This window comes from Molothrus aeneus, unplaced genomic scaffold (assembly GCF_037042795.1).
Source record: "Molothrus aeneus isolate 106 unplaced genomic scaffold, BPBGC_Maene_1.0 scaffold_35, whole genome shotgun sequence".
NCBI lineage: Eukaryota > Metazoa > Chordata > Aves > Passeriformes > Icteridae > Molothrus > Molothrus aeneus.
This window is the reverse complement of record NW_027099016.1, coordinates 2,407,008-2,429,627: the sequence shown is the minus strand read 5'-3', so window position 1 is coordinate 2,429,627 and position 22,620 is coordinate 2,407,008. Positions and strand designations below refer to the sequence as shown.

The following is a 22,620-nucleotide window of genomic DNA, read 5'->3' as shown; positions in this document are numbered from 1 at the left end:
CCAGGAGCCCAATGCCCGGCTGGGGCTCCAGTTCAGGGGGTCCTTGAGCAGCTGCCCCAGAACCTCCCCCAGGGTCTCCCAGCACAGCCAGAGCCAGTTGGCCTGGGGTCCCCAAAGGCCTCAGCAAGCCCCAAATCCCTCCCAGGAACCCTCAACTCCCTCAAACCCAGCATCCCCCACATCCCCTGCAAGTTCCCCCCATGGCACCAGCCATGGCCATGTCCCCACATGTCACTGGCCATGTCCCACCATGTCCTCACCCACGGCTGTCTCCCCACCATGTTTCCATCCCTGTCATTGTTCCCCACATCTCCATCCATGCCTGTGTCCACCCACATCCCCATGAATGGCTATGTCCCCCTCCATGTCCATGTGTCCCCCAACTGGTTCAGGAAAAATAAAATACCTCTTTGAAGAAAAGTGGAAAAAACTGTTTATTACACAATAAAACCTAAACAATATTAAACAATAAAACCTCTTGCTGCTCTAAAAGAGAGACAAACTCACCAAGTCCCTCTGTGGGCTGTAGCTCAGCTCACTCAGTCCCTTATCAGTCCCTCTGGTGCTGGAAATGCCGCGGCCCAGGCCCGGCCTGGTGGGGCACAGGTGTGAGCTGCCCGTGCTCTTCTGGTGTTCAGGACACAGCAGGTTTAAACAGGTCCAAAGAAAAGGGAAAAACAATCCACGGTAGGGAACTACTTTACCTCAGTTAGCTAAAACTAACTAAAAGCAAAGGAGAGCTCTGTCCCGCTGTCTGTCCATGGCAGACAACACAGTGCAGGAGCAGGAATGTGGAGGAGTGAGTGCAGTTTCTGAAAACAAATACCGCATTTCTTCTCTCCCTCTTCACTCTCAGGACAAGTCTTAAAGGTACAAAACTTATTATTCAGCATAAACAGAACAGACTGGGGATACAAACATCATATAGTCCACCCTGAACATACCTTCAACACCATTCAGTACTCCCTGATGTCACCAGAAGATAGGATTGAATGCAAAAGATTTTATGGGGTTGAAAGTCAACAAATCTGCCCTCCCCAAGGAATTCCCATTGTAGGTCTGTGTCCCAATGGATGTTCCTGCTGCTGGGTTTATCTAGCTGCCCACAGGGAACCAGGAAGATGTGGAGCCTCCAAGCCAGGTGTCTTCCCAACACGGATCACCAGGACCATGGATCACCAGGGCTCTGCCCAACAACGCTCACTGAGGATCATCCAATGTAGATCGTCTCATGGGGGACAGAGCTGGAGCAGCGCACAAAGCTCTTCCCTCACGTGGGGCACTCACAGGGCTTCCCTTAGTGGCGCCTCCGTTGGTGTTCTGTCAAGTGAGAGTTCTGTGAGAATCTCATCCCACACTCAGGACACTCGCAGGGCCTCTCTCCAGTGTGGATGCGCCAGTGGATGGTGAGTTTGGCGTTTTCCTTAAAGCCCTTCCCACAGTCGGGGCAGCGGAAGGGCCTCTCCTCTGTGTGAATCCGCTCATGTTTGAGGAGATCGGAGCTCCTGTGAAACCTCTTCCCACACTCAGGACACTCGTAGGGCCTCTCCCCAGAGTGGGTGCGCTGGTGTTTTCTCAGGTCAGAGTTCCACCCATAGCTCTTCCCACATTCCAAGCAGGTGTAGGGCCGTTCCCCCGTGTGGATGACCTGGTGCCGAATCAGGGCTGAGCTTCCTCTGAAGCTCCTCCCACATTCCCCACACTCAAAGGGCTTTTCCCCAGTGTGGATCTTCTGGTGTTCCATCAGGTGGCCCTTCTGGCTGAAGCTCTTCCCACACTCCCCACACTCAAAGGGCTTTTCTTTTCCCCAGTGTGGATCCTCTGGTGTTGGATCAGGATGGAGTTGTGGCTGAAACTCCTCCCACATTCCCCACACTCAAAGGGCCTCTCCCCAGTGTGGATCACCTGGTGCTGCCTCAGGCTGGAGCTCCAGCTGAAACATTTCCCACATTCCAAGCACCTGTGTGGCTTCTCCCTGCCATGAGGTTTCTCCACCAGCTCCAAGCTCTGGCTGGATCACAGGATGCATTCCTGGCTCATGGGGGCTCTTTCCTCCCCAGAACTCCCTGGGCAGGGTTTGCAGCCCCTCTTCATGACATACATTCAGGGCTTTTCCTCCTCCTCCATCAGGCCACACCCTGAGAATTAAAAATCCTGGTTTGCAGAAAAAATCAAGAGGAGAGCAGCTTGGACTGGGAAAACCTCCATGCCCAAGTTCATCTGGTAAAGTCATTGGGCATCTTGTGTCTGAAAGAACCTCCAAAATACCATGATTCAGCACAAAAATCCTCTAAACATCAAGATGCAGATCAAAAACTTCCCAAACATCAATATTCAGCAAAAACCTCCTTCAAAATACAGAGATTCAGCCCTCACAAAAAACAAAAGCACCAACATTTGCCCAGTAAAGCTCAGAAACCCCAAGATTCGGCCTCTGTGAAAATCATGGATTCCCCCTCCCCTGGTCACCTGCTGCATACGGACAAAGCTCCTGGGGCTGGGGGGGAGGCTGCAGATACAGGGAGGAGTAGAACCGTGTGGTGCCGCCTCTTTCTGCTCCTCCTCCTCCTCCTCTGTTCCTGCTCTTCCTCACATTCTTCTTCCTCCTGCTATTCCTCCTTCTCCTGCACAATCCCACCTTTTCCTCCCACGTCCAGGGTTTCACCATTTTGTTCCTCAACCCTGCTTCTCCTTCCCTTCTCCTCCTGCCCCAGGCCCAGCACCCGCTGCCGGCTCCCTCTTGCCCCCAAACCCACAGCATCCCACGGCAGGAGCAGGGATGGAGCTGGGGCAGGTCGGGCTGGGGCAGCGCTGGGCTCTCGGCCGCTCCCGCCCGCACTCGGTCCCCACTGCAGCCGCTCCCGCCAGGACAGCGCGGGGGGGCCCGGCCTTGGCGCTGCCCCACTCCCACCTCCCCAAATTCCGCTCGAGGGGGGCGCTGGGGCCGAGGGGGGCGCTGGGCGCAGGTGGGGAACGCTGAGAGCTGCGGGTCTGCCTGGCAACTGCTGAGTCATCAGAGCCGCGTGCTCTGATTGGCTGAGCGCTGCCTGAGGGCTGGGGCTGCAGCAAGGCGGGGACACCCTGCTCCAGGGGGGATGTCCCACAAACGCGGGATCCCCATGAAAGGAAGAAGAGGAAAGTGTCTTTACAATCAGATGCTGTGAATCTGCTGAGAGATACACCCAGGAACTTGTACGTAAGGAAGCGACAGGAGAAGCCATCAGTTTAAGAAAATGTTGTTGACTGATGACACAGACTGCTGCTCAGCCAAGGTCCTGCCACATTCATGAACTTCGAGAAGAAGAACAACAAAGACTTCACAGAGCCATGAATATCGGTTGCTACACAAAAGTAGGGAGCATGTCAAGGGGATATGTAGTAAGTGGATTGGGAAGTCTCTTCCTCTCAAGTACACCACCCAATGAGGAAAGGAAGAGGGAGATGCAGCTGGGAAAATTAGGATGAACAGGAGGCTGTGTCCTCCACCAACTGGAGAGACCCTGTAGGAAATGTCCCATGGCCTCTCCCTTTCTTTAGGAATGAAATTACTTTTACAGGACTCCTCTGTCTGCTTTGTGGACAGAATCCTCTGGTGATGTCAATTTTTCCACACACCTTGGGACTCGTCTGGAATTCCTTCCACCGTCTGGGGCAGCGGGCAGTGAGTGCAGCTGAAGGTGCCTCACCCAGTTTGGGTGATCAGCCCCCTTGGGGGCGGCAGCACCGAGGACTGATTGGGTACCTGAGAGTGACCAGGAGACAGACGAGTGACACATCGGGGGGGGGCTGTGAAGAGTCAGCAGGGAGAGAGCACTGAAAATCTCATCAGTGAGTGCACTGGGATCTTTGGGGAGTGAGCACGGCAGGGCACCCATGGAGACAGAAAAGGGAAAGCCAAGAAGGGGTCCTGTGCCAAAGGGATGATGATCCCAAAATATCTCTGAAGGGTCCCTTGGGAGAAGGTTGAGGTAGATTGCACACTCCCTCAGAGGCAATTAAGGACTTGGACACCCAGGGGGGCAATAAGAGAAGTGGAGAAGGGATTTGGACAACAGGGGATGGATGGTGTTGGTGTGCTGGGAAGAGACTGGGTGAAGGGGAGTGTGCAGGAATATGGTTAAGGCAGGAAGCAGCAGGAGGAATCTATGTGGTGAGAAAAAGAAAAGGGGAGGAAGAGAAAAATACTCAGAATTTGGATGTTTTTCAGCAGAGTCTTATCCTCAACATTTGCCGGCTGATCATTTGTATCCCCGGTTTCCCGGAGAGGAAAACAAGGAGGTCAGGGTTTCAGGGGGTTTCTCTGTGGGGGGCAGCGGCAGCACCGGGCGCAGAGGTGCGGGACCGGGAGCACGGGCTGGGGGCCTGGGGGGAGCTGCGGGGCCGGGCCGGGGCTGTGGGGCAGCCGGGGCTCAGCGCCGGGCGCTGCCTGACCCCACCAGCCCCGGGCAGGGCCGGCAGTGGCCCCCGGCCCCCAGGAGGCTGCGGGACGCCCCGGCCGCTGCCCGGCCCCGTGGAGCTGCCGGCCCTGCCCGCCGGGGGGCGCCTTTGGACACTGCGGCAGGACAGGGACCGGCTCTGGGATACGGGCTGGGGAGGGCACCCTGAGCACAGGGACGACGAGCAAGGAACACCTGGGAAATGTGGATTATACATGGAAGGACTGAGATTTTCTTTTCTTTTCTTTTGTTGGGATCACCACAGAAACGAATGATTTTGCAGAAAGCTCAGCAGCTCTCAGAGGATGAGCACCCACAGGCACTGAGGGGGGCTGCAGGAGGGGCACAAGAAGGCCCTGCAGCACTTGGGCACAAAGGCCCAGCAGGTGAATGCAAGAAGGGAGCAGCAAAAGGCCAGGCTGAAGGCAAAGGCCAGGGCAGAGCTCCTACAGCCCCTGAGGGATCAACCCCAGGGCCCAAGGGGGCCCCAGCACCCAGGGCACGGGCTCGGCCACAAGCACCCGGCAGAGGCATTGCCCTCCTCGGCAGGGGACAGCCCACCCAAACAGCCCCTGGCAAGGAATCAGGGCTCCAGCTGCAGGGCACAAGGACACTGCAAGCACAGACAGCAGCACCCTCAGGACCAGCAAGTCCACCCCTTGATGGACATGGATTGGCAGGGCTGTCACAGCTCCCATCACACCAGGGACCCTCCACACTGGAGCCCTTGAGAACATTCAGGTGGGTCTGCATTGAGAGGAGGCCTCTCCTGATGGACACAGGGGCCTCTCAATCCACTCTGAATCTTAGACCTAATGGGCAAAATAGGAAAGGCATGGTTTAATTATTAAGGGAATAAGTGGGAAAGATGAGCAGGTATGATTTCATCAACCACTACTAGGAGATGTAGGGGATAGGCTTGAAATAAATTAATTTCTTTTTCTTCCTACTGTGATTGCAATTTACTGGGAAGGAATTTGGTGGCTGGATTTTTATATTGTAAAAGGTGATACAGAGGCTTATTATGTTGTACTTATGTGTCAAATGTCTGGCAAGGCCTATGCTGAAGTGAACCCACAAATGTGGACAGTCCAGGGAAAGAGGGAAAATTAGATATGGAGCCTCACCAAATTACTTTGAAGCAACAAGGACAAGAGGTTGCTTGTATTGATTTAAAATCAATACCCTATTCCAAGAGAGGGAAGGAAGGGCTTACAGCTTATTACTGACTCTCTCTTAAAGGCAGGGCTTTGGAGCCAGGGATCTCTCCCTACAACACTCCAGTCAAGAAACTGGATGGATGGACACAAGGAGGAATCACAGAATTTTCAAGTGTTAAAAAGCAGATTAACTGAGGCTCCTGCCCTGGCCTTCCTAGACAGGGAGAAAGAATTTTAATTATAGGTGGATGTTAAACAGGGCCATGCCGAAGAATTCTTGTGTTAAAATGTTTAACCCAGTGGCCAGAGTGGGTTAAACACTCAATGTCTGCAGAATTGTGCAGACACAGCTCACATGGGAACTGAGGCCTGAAAACTGATGACAACAGGAGGATCTCCTAGAGTTCAAGTCTGGCATCAAGTTAAAGCTCTGACAACCAAAAGAGCCTCTAAATGGATGAGCAGGGCTCGGTTATTACAGTATGAAACTTGTTCAGTGGCACAGGAGGATTCAGAACTGAGGACAGGGCAAGGGTTTAACCCAGCTCCTGTTTGAACAGCCTGGAGAGGGGCTGGCAAGAAACCCAGGACTGCACTCAAGGGACAGAGCTCCAGACCCAGGCTGGGAGAGATTGATGGGACAATCCCTGGACTGAGGGAGAAAATGTGTTCGTGGATGGCTCTGCAAGGGCAGCAGAAGGGAAAAGAGCTACAAGATAGGCTGTTATTAAGGAAGGGGAATCAGACAAAGCGCAGGTCACCGCCCCATGCTCAGCTCAACCCGCCGAGCTCTGGGTGCTTGTAAGAGCCTGGCACTGAAATGCCCTGGGCAGGAAGGCTTCAATATCTTCTGATGACACCATGGCACCTAACAGGGGGGCAAAAGCAATTCTGACTGCTTCAGCAAGCACTGGATCAGAGATCAAGGTATATTCTCCCACAGGAAGCTGGGCTGGCACAGAGCTTGCCCTGGGACTTTGCTGTTGCCAACACCCAGCCAGGACATCGGCTCCTGCCTAAGGAGTGCAAAGCAGCACCACTGGTGGCCAAGGGGCCCATGCCAAGTGTCCCTGAGGCCAGAAACAGCCGCCAGCACAGCTGAACACCGGGGGACCCCTCAGCCTGGCCTCAGGGGCTCTGAAGCCCCGGAGATTTGCACTTCCCGCCTGCAGCAGGACCATGGGAGCCCCCACTGAGCCTGCCCTGAAGGCAACGCAGCAGCAGCCAGGGCTCCACAGCGGGCCAAGCCCCTGGGCCTGCCCACAGATCCTCTGCTCAAACCCTCGGAAATCCTGGCCACCCTCCTCTGGCACCTCCAGCCACTGGGCCAAGCCTTGCTGCCACTGCTGCAGCTTCAGCGCTGGCTGGGCCTGCACTGCCACAGCTGCTGGGGAGCACCACGGCACAATTCCACTCTGGGGCTCACTCACACCCACACTCTGGGCTGACTGCGACTGCATTGCTGCAAAATGTACCCATTTTGGTTCTTTTAAATCTTATTTCTCTCAGGCTCGTTTGTCTCTGCCTTGGGGAAAGGAATTTTAAAGGTTTTATTTAAAGGATGTTACACCACTCAACAGAGATGAGTTCAACATCTCTACAGACTGGGAATAGCCCAAAAGACACCCACAGAGATAACGACCAGCAACAAAACATCAACGCCCAGCAGCAAACAGCAACCAACAGCTACCCCAGACACTGCCCCCGGCACAGCTGGAGACACCTGGTCTGGAAAAGGCTGAGAAGGAAATCCAGGAGTGTGGAGCTAATTAACTCCAAAGGGGAAGGAATCTGGATCTAATAGGAAACTGACACGGACTGCTGCTCAAAATTCCTCTAAATTAATGAACTTTGAGAAAAAGAACAAAGACTTAACAGAGCCAGGAATATCGGCTGTTCTACAAAAGTGGGGGTGCACATTAACGAGGACATGCAGTTGGCGGATCGGGAGGTCTGAACCGTCCAAGTACCGCAGCCAGTGGGCAAAGGGAGAGGGCGATGAGGCCGGGAAAATGAGGATAAAAAGGAGGCTGCGAACTACAACAATGGCAGAGAGCGCACGGCAAATGCCCCACGGCCTCTCCCTCTGCTCAGCAATAAAGTCACTTGTACAGGACTCCTCTGTCTCCTCTAGGCACAGAAACCTCCGGCCACGTGAATGTCCCGCACAGCCCCGGGCACGGGGCAGCCGCCTCTGTCCCAGCCACAGGAACCGGGCCGAGCCAGCGCTGCTCCGGCAGCGGCTCCTGCCGAGGCAGCGGCCGCAAGGAGACCGCGGGCAGCCGCTCCCGCAGCGCCCTCACGCCAGCGGCAACACGCGCCGGACACGGCACAACGAACCCGCCTGAGCCCCCTGCCGCCACCGAGACCCGCAGCGAGCCCCGAGACCCCGCACAACCCAGCGCGGCTCCCACCTGCGCTGCGGCCGCCTCCCAGCTCCGCCGCCGCCGCCTCACCGCGCTCCGGCCGCTGCCGCCGCTCCCGGGCCCGCACAGACGCTCCGCCAGTGGCGCCGCTGCCGAGCCACGGCCACCCTCAGGCCGCCACCGGGGCCCTGCCCCGCCCCGATCCCACCAATCAGCGCGCCAGAACCACGACTGACGGCACCGGCGGCCAATCGCAGCCAGGGGCGGGCTCTGCACACGGCACAGCCTCGCCCCGCGCTCTCAGGGCCCCCCGGGCTGCGTGAGGGCAGAGCCGGAGATGAGGAACAGCCCTGGAACGGGCCCGGGCCCGAGGGGATTGAGCTGAAAACACAAACAAACTTCTCCGCACCTCCCGCCATGGCTTTGCCGAAGCACTGCGGCTTCGGTGGCTCCGGTCAGCGGGAAGCCCTGGAGCCTCACTACTGCTACCTTTAATTAGGAGCATCAAGGAATCGCTTTGATTTCCCCCAAAAAGGGAAAACTGCCCCAGCCCTGTGGATGAGTGGGCGAGGGGAGAGATTTCTGACAGAAAACTCCAAAAACTCAGAGCAGGATAATGAGAAGTAAGTGAAGAGCCTTAAATCCAGCCTTCCCCCACGCCTCCCTCCTTCCAGCTGCACCTCCTACCCCGGCAGTGCCGGAGACAGGGAATGGGGCCGTGCTCACTTCATGCCCCGGGGCTTCTCCCTCTGCTCAGGGACAGGAGTCGTTCCCCTGCTGCACCCTGGGCTCTCTCCCACCGGAGACTTCTCCAGGAACTTCTCCAAGCTGAGTCCATCCCACGGGGCACAGCCCCCCTCCAAGTGCTGCAGCGTGGGTCACTGTGCCCCGGGGTCAGTCCTGCCAGGACAGGCTGCTCCAGCGGGGCCCCTCTGGCCACGGGGTCACAGCCTCCTCTCAGGCATCCCCGTGCTCCAGCGTGGCTGCTCCGGGGGCTGCAGGGGGATCTCTGCATTCCCATGGATCTGCAGGGGGATCTCTGCATCCCCATGGATCTGCAGGGGGATCTCTGCATCCCCATGGATCTGCAGGGGGATCTCTGCATCCCCATGGATCTGCAGGGGGATCTCTGCATCTGGCACCGCCGTTTTTGGAGGCACCAGGAATAGGCTGAGCTCTGCCCGAAGCTCTTCTCACATTCCCCACACCCTTCCCAGCACAGGGAGGCTTTTACCTCCTCACAGCTCCCCAGGCTGGGTTGGTAGCCCCTCCTCATGTGGGATCTCTGGGGCTTTTCCTCCCCATTGGATTCCTGTGCGGTGGAGCCGTTCCAAATGGCCTCTTCCACGAGGTTCTGTGGCAGGGATTTGTTCTCCCTGGTCTCTGTCCGCAGCTCAGTGTGTGAGGGAGGAAGGACAAGGAGAGGAAGAGACAGGGAGAAGGGAAAAGGAAAAGGCAGGAACAAGGGAGGAAGGAGATGGGAAAGGAACATCGATGGATGTAGGACAGAATGAGGAGAAGAAGGAGGGTGGACAAGGAGAAGATGGGATTTGCCTCCATGCCAGAGAGAAGGGGAAGGAGATCCCCCCAGTCCATCCCTGGCAGGATGTCGTTGGCAGTGAGGCTGTCCTGCAGCGATGCTGGGCTGGGAGATGGAGCAGCAGGGAGGGGAAAGGGTCAGTGATTCCTCCTGCCCTGCCTGGCTGTCCCACTCTGGAGCATCCTGGCGCTGCCGAGGCCCTTGGAGCGTCCGGCACTCAGGAGCCCGGAGCTCACGGCTGCTTTATAAAGCTGACAAAGTCGGCAGGATGGGTCTGGGTATGATCTCAGCAAACTGGGTTTATTGGTACAGGAACAGGGGACAGGTAATGTTCATCTACAACCGGCAACTGTTCATGCACTTTGACAATGACGTGGGTCAGTACAAGGACCGGGAGAGATCCCTCAGCAAATCCGGCACGGGCACAACAGACCTGGCCAGGACACAGGGAGGGAATTTATTACCAACCAAATCACAGCAGCACAAGGAGAAGGGAAAGAAATCTCTCCAGCACCTTCCCCCTATCCAACACGGATCACCCAGAACAGGGGTCACCAGGGCTCTGCCCAACGGGGGTCACTGGGGATCATCCAGCACGGATCCTCCCATGGGGGATGGAGCTGCAGCAGTGCACGAAGCCCTTCCCACACTCGGGACACTCGCAGGGCCTCTCCCTGGTGTGGAAGTGCTGCTGAGTGACGATCTCTGAATCCCACTTGAAGCTCTTCTGACATTCCAAGCACTCCTAGGGCCATTCCCCAGTGTGGGTCTTGTGGTGCTTGCTGAGGTCGGAGGTCCCACTGAAGCTCTTCCCACATTCCCCACACTCCCAGGGCCTCTCCCCAGTGTGGATGTTCAGGTGTTCCATCAGGGTGGAGCTGTAGCTGAAACCCTTCCCACATTCCAAGCACTTGTGGGGCTTCTCCCTGCCATGAGGCTTCTCCACCAGCTCTGAGCTCTGGCTGGATCTCCGGCCGCCTTCCTGGCTCAGGGGGGCTCTTTCCTCCCTGCAGCTCCCTGGGCTGGGTTTGCAGCCCCTCCTCGTGCGGAATCTCTGGGGCTTTTCCTCCTCCTCCGTCCAGCCACAGCTTGGGAATGACAGACCCTGGTTTGGGGAAACCAAGGTGGGAGCGCCTTGGAGTAGAGGCTCCTCCTGGCCAGGTCCATCTCTAGAAGTCAGCAGGAGTCTTCTGTCCATGAAAATCCCCACAATGTCAAGATTCAGCCCCAAAAAACTCTCCCAGCAGTTCCCTATTGCTGATCTCTCCACTTTTGGGGTTCCAGAGGTTTCCTTTCCTTAGGATCATGGGGGTCCAATGGTTCCAGGGGTTTTCCATTCTCCAGCGTCCTGCTCAGGGATGATTCAGGGGCTTTTAGGGGTCCATGGGGGCTCTTCTCCCCTGATGCTCTACTTTGAGATCCCAGGGATCCCAGGGGTCCCTCCTCTCCAGGCTCCCCCCCTTTCCAGTCTGCCGGGGTCCCCCAGCTCTGGGATTGCCCCTCTCTGCTCTCCCCACTCTGGGGGTCCCAGGGGTTCCCCTCCTCTGCTCTCCCAGGGGTCCCCAGGACCAATGTCCTCCCCTGCCCATACTGGGCAATGGCCACGTGGGCCCCCAAATATCCCACAAGGGGCTCAGCTTTGGGCTCCTGCAAGATCCAAACCTACACACACAGAGAAAACAAAACCTCCCAGAGACACCAGATGATATTTGGGGTCAATTCCACAATCTGCGAGCTCCAAACACACCCCAATAAAAAACCCTCTCGGGGACCCCCCGATAGATTTGGGACGAGCTCCCCCTCCCCACTGAGCTGCAAGACGAGGTGGGGGCGATGGTCCCGTGGCTGCGGCCACAGGGGGCACTGGAACCTCCTGTTCCTGCTGTTCCTGCTCCTGCTCCTCCTCTTCCTGCTCCTCCTTTTCCTCTCTCCCTCCTCCTCCTCCTCCTTCCTAATCCCACCTCGTCCCCAGTTCCTGCCTTCTGTGTATTTAGAGTGGAGGACCTTGCTTGTTTTTAGAACTAGAACAAAGATCCCAGATGGAACAAGGCTTGCTGCTTTTAGTCAGGAGTATCAGTGACTAAAGGTCACGTTTCCTTTGCTTTGGTGCCGTCCTTGTTCTCCTCAGTGTTCAGGCTGGGCTATGGGGTGTCCTTGTTTGCTGCATTTTCCGAGTTCGTCTTGCATCCTTTGGGCCATGGGCTGTGCCCTGGGAGGGTTCTTTGTGCTCCTTTGTGACACAGGAGAACCTTCCAGGCGGTTTCTGCGTGAGCTGCTGCTGGGATGTCACAGGAACAGCGCCACGTCGCCGTGGTGTTCCCGTTGCTGTGGGACACGGAGGCCTCAGTGCCCAGAGTGGCTCTGGGCTCGCTGCCGGAGGATCCTCCTGCCCGAGGCATTCTCAGCAGCCAGCCCAGCCCTGTCCTTCTGTGCTTGCAGGGCTACAGGCTGCAGGCGTGTGCAGCGCAGCCAAAATGATCCAGCACGTGGCTGCTGCAGTTTGCACTCTGTACTCTGTGGCTTATTCGGGGTATTTTTTAACCCACTTGGCACGTAAGTTGAGGTTTTCCCTCGGTGCAGCATCTGTGGCTTTGGGCTTGCTGTGTGCTTTCTGTTCTTCCTCTGGAGCTGAGTTGACTTTGGAACCAAATTGCCATGAAGACACCATTGCTTTGGGAGAGCTCCTGCCAGCAGCTGCAGCTGAAAAAGGGGGTGTCTGCAGCCAGTGGGGCGTGCACAGCATCTGCAATGAGCCCTGGGGGGTTCTGTTCCCTCAAGCAGGGAGTCTGTGCCAGCAGAGCCTGGAACTCCCTCCCTTTGCTGCTCCAGCCAAGAACTGACCCAGCCCAGTGTTTTGTGCTTGTTCTCTTGCTTGCTGTGGGAAGGGACTGTGGCTCCTGGAGGGATGCAGTGAAAGCAAAATGCTCTCTTGGGGTTGCCTTGCTCCGTGGCATTCCCCAGCACTGGCAGTTTTTCTCCTAACAGCATCGGGTTCATGTTCCCTCTCCCATTGCAGGGCACCTCCTGTCTGGATTCCGAGCAGCTCCTCCTTCGGTGAGTGGGAAAGGAACCTTTGGTGTTTGGAATTGTGCAGCAAGTTGTGAGCTCGGCATGTGGCAGTCAAGGGCCAGCCTGGGAGGCTGAAGGAAAGTTCCTGTCAGTGTCTTTGCGGCAGCAGCAGCAGCAGCAAAGGAATTCCCATCAGTTTTCTCATTTTCTGCTGAAGAGCTTTTGAAGAGCTGCAGGTCTGGTTTTGCAGGCAGAGGATTGCTTGCTGGCTTTAGCTATGGTGGAAAATCGAATTCCCAACAATAAGTGGCAATGTCGACTTTAGCCCATTTTTAGTTGGAACAGCTCCAAACCCCATTTCTGCTTAGTGCAGCTGGATGTGCAGCTGAGGATAAATAAGGTGATAACTGAGATAGAACTTCCCGTCCCTCACGCTGCCGTCTGTCCACAGGGCACAGAAGCAGCACCAGCACCTCCTGGGGCTCCCTCTGCTTCCGAAGAGGAGGCCCAAGAGGAGGAAGACAGCAGTGAGCTTCCCGCTGCTCTGGGGGACGATGGTGAACTTCCCTCAGTGCCGGGAGATGACAGTGAACTTCCCGCTGCTCTGGGAGACAAGGGCGAACATCCCGCGGGGTGGGAATGCAACGGCGAGGCTCCCGCGGGGTGGGACAAGGACAGGGGACATCTCCCGGCCTGGGACGAGGACGGTGGATGTCCCCTGGTGTGGGACCAGAGTGGCCAAGCTCCCACGGAGTGGGATGAGGACAATGGATGTCTCCCAGTGTGGGATGAGGATGGAGGACATCCTGTGGCTTGGGAAGAGGAGAGTGAACATCTCCCAGCATGGGAAGTGGACAGCAAACATCCCCTGGCTTGGAAAGAGGATGGCGAACCTCCAGCGTGTTGGGAAGAGGATGGAGAAGCTGCAGCGTTTTGGGAAGAGGATGGAGAAGCTGCAGCATTTTGGGAAGAGGATGGAGAAGCTCCCTCTGCTTGGGAAGAGGACAATGAACCTCCCTCCGCTGTGGGATCCTGGGCTGAACATTCTGACAGCAGCACAGCCGGGCAGCCAGAGGGGAGAGGGGAGTGGTGCCTGATGCAGCTGAGTACGTCTGCTCTGTTCCTGGGTGCCCGAGCAGGTGCTGTGTGTGTGTCTGGGCATCAGCTGCACCCAGTGTTGCTCTGCAGCTGAATGTCACCGAGCCATTGATTGTCCTTCCCCAGCTGACACCAAGGGGCTCACGGCCCCAGGGAGTGGGGCTGGTTGTGGCTCTGCTGCAAGGCGGGGTCTCACTCTGGGAGGGAGCGTCTTCCACGTGGTTTCTTTCAGGGAACACCGTGAGCGAGGCGGAGCCTGCCGAGAAATACCTGGAAGTGGAGCAGATTGGCCAAGGGTAAGTGCACGGCAACTACTGCTGCACAAGCAGGGCCGGGTGTTGTGCTGGTGCAGGATCAGGTGAGAAGTCAGGAGAGCTCCAAGCACCTTCAGACACTGGGCTACCATCCTGCTGTCTCTCAGTCCTGATCAGAATTGATAACTGTGGTCAGAAGGCGCCGTCAAAGGCCCCTGAGGCTGGCAGTGTCCTGCCTGCAGCAAGGAGCAGGACCTGGAAGATCTTCTGTCCCTGGAACTGGATTGCCTAAAAGAGCAACTCACCATCTGGTGACTGTCAGAAAACAGTTCTCAAGAAGATTTCTTTCAAATATTTTCCTTCAAAAACTATCCACTGGTCAGGATTATCAACCTAATGGTTTAGAAACAGAAACCAGAGATGAACTAATAAGTGCTCTATTCTAGCACAGGTAGCAGACCCCATCCATTCAGTAACAGACACAGAGCTGATGCACTTGGGGGGAAAAAGCATCACCTGCCTGATGGCAGGGCCCTTGTGGAACCTGCAGGTCTTAGGCAGGAAATGGAAAAGGATGAAATGCATTCTTTTCCAGGTCTTTAGACACCCATTTCTCACCTCAGGTTTTGAACTAAAGCAATTCAGGGTGGACATTTGGGATTTTCTCCAGCCCAATTCCTTTGTGTTGGGTCTCAGTTTTCTCCTGCACACCTTGCATGGCAGAGGGCTGGTGGCTGCTGTGCTGTTGTTGGAAGGGTCGATGCACCCAGGTGTTTGTGAACGCTGCAGGCAGCAGAGATCTCCTGTCTGGGCTGGCTTTCCCTGCCAGGGCCTAAAGCGCTGCTTCTTTCTTCTCTGCTGTTTTGTCTCCAGGGCTTTCGGAACCGTTTATAAAGGACTCGACAGGGCCACTGGAGGAGAGGTCAGTGCCAACACGCCCAGCACGCCTGGCAGCTCTCCAGGGCTTTCCCCTCTGCTGGGAGCTGTGGCTGCAGCTTTGGGGGCCAGCAGAGCTTTCCTGCCCAGGCTGCTCCTCTGAAGGCAGAGCAGTGTCAGCCTGCAGAGCACAGCTGGGACAGACTTGGTCCTTCTGAAGCGCCAAAGGAATGCAAGGAGGGCAGCGGTGTCTGTCAGAGCAGGACACGCTGGCTTGGCCTTCATATCTAAAAGTGTGAATGCATCAGCTTCTGGAGACTGAGGCTCAATTTATCTTCATCCCAGCCTCAGATAGGAACATTATCTAGCTATTCTTAGCTAAACTATAACACTATTATGTCCATCCTGCCTTTCATTTTCAAAGGCTACCTCAAGGCCTAATTAGGCAGAGATCCTGCTTGAGCTCAATTTGGGGTTTTAGTCCTCCTTCAGCTGTTCACAGAGAGAGAGGGAGAGAAATGAGGAGATGGATGTCCAGAGCAAAGCTCTCTCCTAAACCCTGAAGTTGTGTTTGGTCTGGTGTCAGTGACAGCCTGTGACAGGGATCACCTGAGCAATGGGTGTGCGTGTCTGCTTTCTTGTGCAATCCCAAACAGAGCAGCTGGATCTGAAATCATGACCAAATCCCATAGAATTGCTAAGGGGTTCCTGGCTGTTTTGCTCTGTTTTCACAGAACCAGAATTACCTCCTGCTTGCAAAATGGGTTTGAATAATAATAGTAGGAGTGTTGAGGCCATTTGAGAAGACTGTAGGTGCAGAGAATGTTGTTAGAGCTTTGAGGCTGACAGCTGAGGGACCATTTCTGCAGAGCTTGCAAGGCCAAATGTCTCTGGCCATGTGTCCTGTAAGCAGCCCCCAGCTGGCAGAGCAATGGGCTGTGGGAATGGCCCTTGCTGAGCTCTGTGTCCCATCCCAAGGCAGTTTGGCACAGCCCGGCTCCGTCGCTCCACAAAGACTCACTCCGTGTTTGCTGTGGCCTCCTGCCACAGACTCCTCCAGTTAAAGGCTGCAATGTCCCTTCAGGTGGCCATCAAGAAAATGAGTCTCAGAGGGCAGAACAGGGAACGAGCTGTGAATGAGATCCTGCTCCTGAAGGACAAGAAGAACCCCAACATTGTCAACTCTTTGGACAGGTGAGTGATTCAGCTCTGATCCCGAGCCCGGGCCCTGCGTTAACCTTTCCTGGCATCCGGAGTCTGTAGCCTGTTTTGAAAATGCCTGACCCAGCCACATCTTCCCAAACCAACAGCCTGGCAGTTCACTCCCTCCATGTGCTTTTGTTGCTTTGCTTTGGTTTTTCCTTCAAGTTGACCCCATTTGCTGTGTCTCTCAGCAAGTGCTGATAAACCACAGCAGAAATTATTTCCCTTGGCTTCTTCTTCCCAGCCCTTTTCCATTGCTACAGATGCCAGGAAGACCAAGTTCTTGTTTCCAGAAATGCCTCATTTGCCCATTTTTCACTGGCCTTGCCTGTTTATGAAGGGACTTTCTGAAAGGTTTTCTGACTGCTTTTGTCCCAAGTGCTGCATGACCTCCTGCCCTGGATAACCCTGGCAGTTGTGTTGCCTTGTTCTGGAGGGAATGGTGGAACTGATGAGTTCAGAAGCTGAACCAGCTGGGGCCAAGTGTTGTGATTCCATATTGATCTGGGCTGTTGCTAAACTGCATTTTTCACCTGCTTGCCATCTAAGGCCTCTCCTTTCTCACAGGTGTCTCCTTCCCCTTTAGACTGTGCAGATTCCAAGGGCTGGGCAGCCTGGCAGGAATGTCTCTCCATCTGATTCTGTCCTCACTGACAAGTGACCTGGAAACAAAACTCCCCTCCAGGCTTTTCCATGGGAGAATTGTGCTCTGCACTTTCATCTCCATGCCATTGTTTTCCTCTTCCAGCTTCCTTGTGGATGGAGATCTCTGGCTGGTGATGGAATACATGGATGGAGGAACTTTGCGGGACGTTGTCAGACAGACGCGCATGGATGAAGGAGAGATGGCAGCTGTCAGTCGGGAGGTGAGGGATCCTGCTTGTCACTCCCATGGCTGGGACACGATGGTCCTTCCAAACAGGGCGTGAGAACAGGAGTGGCTCCATGCTCAGGGCTTTGTTTCTGTGTTGTTTTCATGAGCTGGAGAAGAAAGAGCCTCTGCAGTGAATGGCCTTCCAGCATCACTGCACTTCTACTCTGTTCTTGTTCTCTCTCCTGCTGTTGTGGTACTCTCTGTGTGCTTTGGATTTGATTTGCTGTTCTCAGCTTTGCCTTGAACCGTTTGCCTGGAGCTTGTGTGCACTGCACTCCTGGCCTGTCACAGCAAAGCTGCTGCTGGCAGAATTCTGAGCTGTCCTTTCTGGTGTGATATATTCCAGCCATTGGTTTTTGCCCTCGTGTTTCTTGTTCTCTCTCAGTGTCTGCAGGGCCTGGATTTCCTCCATTCCAACCGGGTGATCCACAGGGATCTGAAGAGCTCCAACATCCTCCTGGGCATGGACGGCTCTGTCAGGCTGGGTGGGTGTTCCTGGCCAGGCACGGCGCTCCCGGGCTGCGGGGCTGGGGCTGCTTCCCAGGGAGGGCCAGAGCCCCACAAGGGCTGCTGGGGGCACTGCCTGGCCCCTGCTGCCAGCTGAGAGCGGCTGCCCCTGCAGAGAGCTCAGGAGAGGAGCAGGGGGCCAGCAGTGCCTTTGTTCTGGCCATGGCCCTTCCAGAGGGGCAGCAGTGGGAATCTAAAGCTCCAAGGGAATCAGTAAAAGCCACTGCAGGAAAGCTGAGGGTTTCTTGAAGGACCCAGTTCCATCTTTCCTTGGCTACAGCCCTAAGGACTTTTCCAGCTGACTTCACTACTGCAGTCTCAGATTGAGCGTGCAGTAGATTGAATCTTTGTGCTTGGTTTCCTCATTGCAGCTGCCTTTGACAGGGTTTGTTTCTGTCCTCAGCTGATTTTGGCCTCTGCGCTCAGCTCAGCCCTGAGCAGGACCAGCGCAGCTCCATGGTGGGCACTGCTCACTGGATGGCCCCAGAAGTTGTGACCAGATCTCCTTATGGCCCCAAGGTGGACATCTGGTCCTTTGGCATTGTGACCATCGAGATGGTGGAAGGAGAACCTCCTTACTTCAGGGAAACGGCGGCCATGGTAAGAGGCAAATTCTCCAGGGGCTGCAGAGGCTGCGAGCACAGGGGGACCCTGCACTGGGAGCAGCAGCTGGAGGTTTCTGCACATGGGAAGGGAATTCCCAGAGGACTTGTGCCTCCACACAGACGAATTTTCTGCAGTCTCCAGCAACAATTTGCTTTGGGCTTTTCATTGTTGCAGCTCTTCTAGCTGAGAGGATGACCTGGAAATATGAAGCAAGTGCATCAGCTCTAATGTTATCTTGCAAGAAAACCCCACACCATCCCCAAATCCCAGCCCCAAACCCAACAAGATTTCTGCAGGAGTTTCTAAAAGAGGTTTTGCAAGATGATCTCCCCTGATTCTTCTCACTGGGAAACTTGTTGAAAACATGAAGATGATGGTTGAACATCCCCATAGTCTAACATATTTCTTTCCTAGTCCAAGCTACTTTTTCTGTGTCACCAAGCCTGAGCTTTCAGCATCACAAACCTCCTGTTTCTTGCCTGGCAGTTTCTGGGATGGGGCATCAGGAATGCATTTACTTGAGTGTCAGTGGCACTGCAGAAATGCACTTGATGGAAGAATCCTCTGAAATAACACAGGCAAACCACAGTGAATCTGGAAAATGGCCTGTAAAGCTGGTGTCCATATTTGGAGAAGCAAAATGGGCTATTTCTGATGGAGGTTCCTACTAACAAAGCCAGCCAATGAAACTGGCTCTCAAGGCGAGATCATTTGGATGTTGCAGTGGCTGTGGCAGCCCCAGGGTTTGGGTTTTTTGCTTGGCATAGCAAAATGAGCTCTGAGCAGCATCTCTGGCAGGGAGGAAAGTGCCCCTGGAGCTGGGGCTGAGGCCCCGGGGTGGATGTGAGCCCGTGTGGGTGTGAAGGAAGCTGGCAGAGCACTGAGTTTGCTTTCCCTGCAGGCTCGCGCTCTGATCCGGCAGAACGGGACCCCGCAGCTGCAGGAGCCCCGGCGCCTGTCGGCTCTGCTGCGGGACTTCCTCGAGTGCAGCCTGGAGCCGGACGAGGAGCGGCGCTGGGCTGCCCAGGAGCTGCTGCAGGTGAGAGCCAAGGGCTGCAGGGGAAGCAGCAGCGCCAGGGAGGGGTTTTCTTGTGGGGCCCCCTCCGATAGTCTCCAGTCTCGCTGCGTTCCACGCGCAGAGCGAGCAGAATCCTCGCCTGCTGTGGCCTGGCAGGCTCCTTTCGAGCTCATCTGGACCTGGTGCCCCACAGCGAGCAGGGACATCTTCAAGCAGCTCAGGGGGCTCAGAGCCCTGCCTCACCTGAGCTTGGATGTTTCCAGGCAGGAGGCACCTCCCACATCTCTGGGCACCTTCTGTCAGTGTTTCCCCACTCTCCCGGTTAAAAAATTCTTCCTTAGATCTAATCTGAGCCTGCTTCCCTCGATGTTCAAACCATTTCCCTTTGTCCTGTTGCAACAGAGCCTGTGAGGAACTTGACTCTGGAAAGTAACAGTTCATTTCTTTCCTTTTTATGCTTTGGACAGCACCTGTTTTTTTCATCAGCCAAGCCTCTCTCCAGCCTGACCCCTCTGATCACTGCAGCAAAGCAACTGAGGGAGCAGCAGAGCAGATGAAGCACTTGAGGACAGCTTCTTCTTACAGTAGTTAGGACAATTAGTTAGTCATGGTAGTTAGCACTGGCAGTTAGTTAGGGTAGTTAGCATTGCTAGTTAGTTATGGTAGTTAGAACAGCCTGTTTGTTATGAAAGTTTTATGAATAAAAACTCTCTTAAACCTCAACTCCCCTGACGTGTCCCTTCCTTCTCCCGCCGTGACTCAGCTGCCCGGAGCAATGTGAGGGGAGAGCGGGCCCAGCCTGGCCCAGAGCTGAGCCCCAGCAGAGCCCTGGCAGAGCCCAGAGCAGCCTCGGCACCTGCAGAGTCAGCCTGGAAGGAGGCGCTTGGAGCCTTCTCGGCTGCACCCGGCTCTTGGTTACAAACTGTGTGTGCTGGAAAATGCCACCGGCTCTGCAGGAGGGCAGAAGGGGCCTGGGGAAGGCCCAGGTGCTCCATGCAAGGGAAAAACCTGCCCTGGGTTTGTTATAAATAACTAGGTAGTGTTGGCTTTTGCTATTATGTATTGACTTCTGCAAAATATTCTTAATCACAACGAGTTTGATATAGTACAGTTTGTAATCACTTTTAACTGCTTTTGCTATAGTACAATTTGTCAGCTTTTTGTGGCCAATGCCCTGGCCCCTGTGTAGCTCATATCCTCAGAACATCATTTATGGATGACATTTCAGTTTGAGGACAGTGTGAAAAACATACATTATAGTTTTGGCTTTTGCAAAATATTAAAGTGGATGCCATGTGTTGTGCATTAGAATGTTAACTTTTGTAGAAGTAGCTGTAATTGTGAAATAAGAACTAATGCTTTTATTTTTGTAACTAACTGACAATAACAACTCAGAGATATTTGTGAAAGAGCTAATGTTCATTTAAAGTTCTTGTGGAAATAGCTAAAAGCCTCTGCATGGTCAGATAACATCTAAGGAAGGGATGTGATGAGGCCCCTGCCACTGACCCTTCCACTGTCAATAACTGTCACCTGCTGAAACCACAGAACAGGGGCCCTTGTGAGGCAGTGACACACAACCCTCAAAACAGCAATCCAGGATTCCTTCACGTGCTCTAAAAAGGCGAGTTGGGGGTCAAACCAACCTAAAGAATTCCTAGAACATGTAAATGAGTTCCAGGAAAAGTTTGAATATGTATAATCATTATGAATATGTATTTGAACAATACAATGGAGAAGCTAGACAAGAAGAGTTGCTGTGGTTAACCAGTGTGCCTCTGGCCATTGCCAACACCCAGCGCTGTTACTGATTTGTCCCTTATTATTCCTTATTAAACTTTCAAAAATTCTAAAGAGTGAGGCTCATTTCTCACAAAACCCAAGGTACTCACCCCCTTGTTCTTCCCCCAAAGCCAGGATTTGTCAATCCTAAACTTTGTCTGGATGGAGGAGAAGGAGGCCGCGAGGAAAAGGAAGATGCACTGGTGTGGAGGCCCATGGGAGTCTCAATCTCCCACCCGTGGAGGACTGGTCCCTAATAAGAAGAATAGATTTAAAGGTTATGGGGAGAAGCTTGCTTCTCCTATAGATCTTTGCTGGTACATGCTGACTTTTGGAAAGTTATGTTACCCCATTGGCCCGTTGGCCTAATTACCCTAGTTCAACCCCTGTTACCCATCTTTGCTTAGTCCCTAGAATGTTCTCCCTCTCTGTCCCTTCATTCGCCCAGTTTACTGCATTCCTCTGCCCCTGTTTCCCTATTAGCTGTCCTGACCCTTAAACCCTCCTTTGCCCCATTTTCCCCTATATCCATTGGACCCTGACCCTCAGCTCCACCCTCACTACCCCATATAAAAACCCCCTGTGCCCTCAGCTTGCACCCTGTCTTTGTGCCTGGACCCTGTTCAGCTCTGTCCCCTGTTCCTGTACCAATAAACCCAGTTTGCTGAGATCATACCCAGACCCATCCTGCCGACTTTGTCAGCTTTATAAAGCAGCCGTGAGCTCCGGGCTCCTGAGTGCCGGACGCTCCAAGGGCCTTGGCAGCGCCAGGACGCTCCAGACTGGGACAGCCAGGCAGGGCAGGAGGAATCACTGCCCCTTTCCCCTCCCTGCTGCTCCATCTCCCAGCCCAGCATCGCTGCAGGACAGCCTCACTGCCAACGCCATCCTGCCAGGGATGGACTGGGGGGACCTCCTTCCCCTTCCCTCTGGCATGGAGGCAAATCCCATCTTCTCCTTGTCCACCCTCCTTCCTCTCCTCATTCTGTCCTTCATCCATCCATGTTCCTTTCCCATCTCCTTCCTCCCTTGTTCCTTCTCGTTCCTTCCTCTCTTCCTGCCTTTTCCTTTTCCCTTCTCCCTGTCTCTTCCTCTCCTTGTCCTTCCTCCCCCAGGCACTGAGCTGCGGACAGAGACCAGGGAGAACAAATCCCTGCCACAGAACCTCGTGGAAGAGGCCATTTGGAACAGCTCCACGGCGCAGGAATCCAATGGGGAGGAAAAGCCCCAGAGATCCCACACGAGGAGGGGCTGCCAACCCAGCCTGGGGAGCTGTGAGGAGGTAAAACCCTCCCTGTGCTGGGAAGGGTGTGGGGAATGTGAGAAGAGCTTCAGGCAGAGTTCAGCCTATTCCTGGTGCCTCCAAAAATGGCGGTGCCAGATGCAGAGATCTCCCCGCAGATCCATGGGGATGCAGAGATCCCCCTGCAGATCCATGGGGATGCAGAGATCCCCCTGCAGCCCCCGGAGCAGCCACGCTGGAGCACGGGGATGCCTGAGAGGAGGCTGTGACCCCGTGGCCAGAGGGGCCCCGCTGGAGCAGCCTGTCCTGGCAGGACTGACCCCGGGGCACAGTGACCCACGCTGCAGCACTTGGAGGGGGGCTGTGCCCCGTGGGATGGACTCAGCTTGGAGAAGTTCCTGGAGAAGTCTCCGGTGGGAGAGAGCCCAGGGTGCAGCAGGGGAACGACTCCTGTCCCTGAGCAGAGGGAGAAGCCCCGGGGCATGAAGTGAGCACGGCCCCATTCCCTGTCTCCGGCACTGCCGGGGTAGGAGGTGCAGCTGGAAGGAGGGAGGCGTGGGGGAAGGCGGGATTTAAGGCTCTTCACTTACATCTCATTTTCCTCCTCTGAGTTTTTAGTTTTCTGTCAGAAATCTCTCCCCTCGCCCA

General features: G+C 55.0%; 1 protein-coding gene and 2 pseudogenes across 1 annotated transcript; 1 reads left to right on the top strand and 2 right to left on the bottom strand.

Annotated features, from left to right (window-relative positions):
• Positions 1-416: 416 nt before the first annotated feature.
• On the bottom strand, positions 417-2,761 carry LOC136570600 (zinc finger protein 892-like; annotated as a pseudogene).
• A 6,079-nt stretch (positions 2,762-8,840) lies between these two features.
• LOC136570628 (uncharacterized) overlaps positions 8,841-22,620 on the bottom strand; it is a 98,499-nt pseudogene continuing 84,719 nt past the window's right edge.
• Positions 9,831-22,307, top strand: LOC136570561 (serine/threonine-protein kinase PAK 3-like). Its single transcript, XM_066571034.1, is given in 12 exon segments — positions 9,831-9,875; positions 10,516-10,626; positions 12,963-13,650; positions 13,842-13,905; positions 14,737-14,785; positions 15,824-15,933; positions 16,691-16,808; positions 17,202-17,301; positions 17,727-17,923; positions 18,831-18,968; positions 21,892-22,069; positions 22,111-22,307. Coding segments are annotated over 12 exon segments (1,995 nt in total).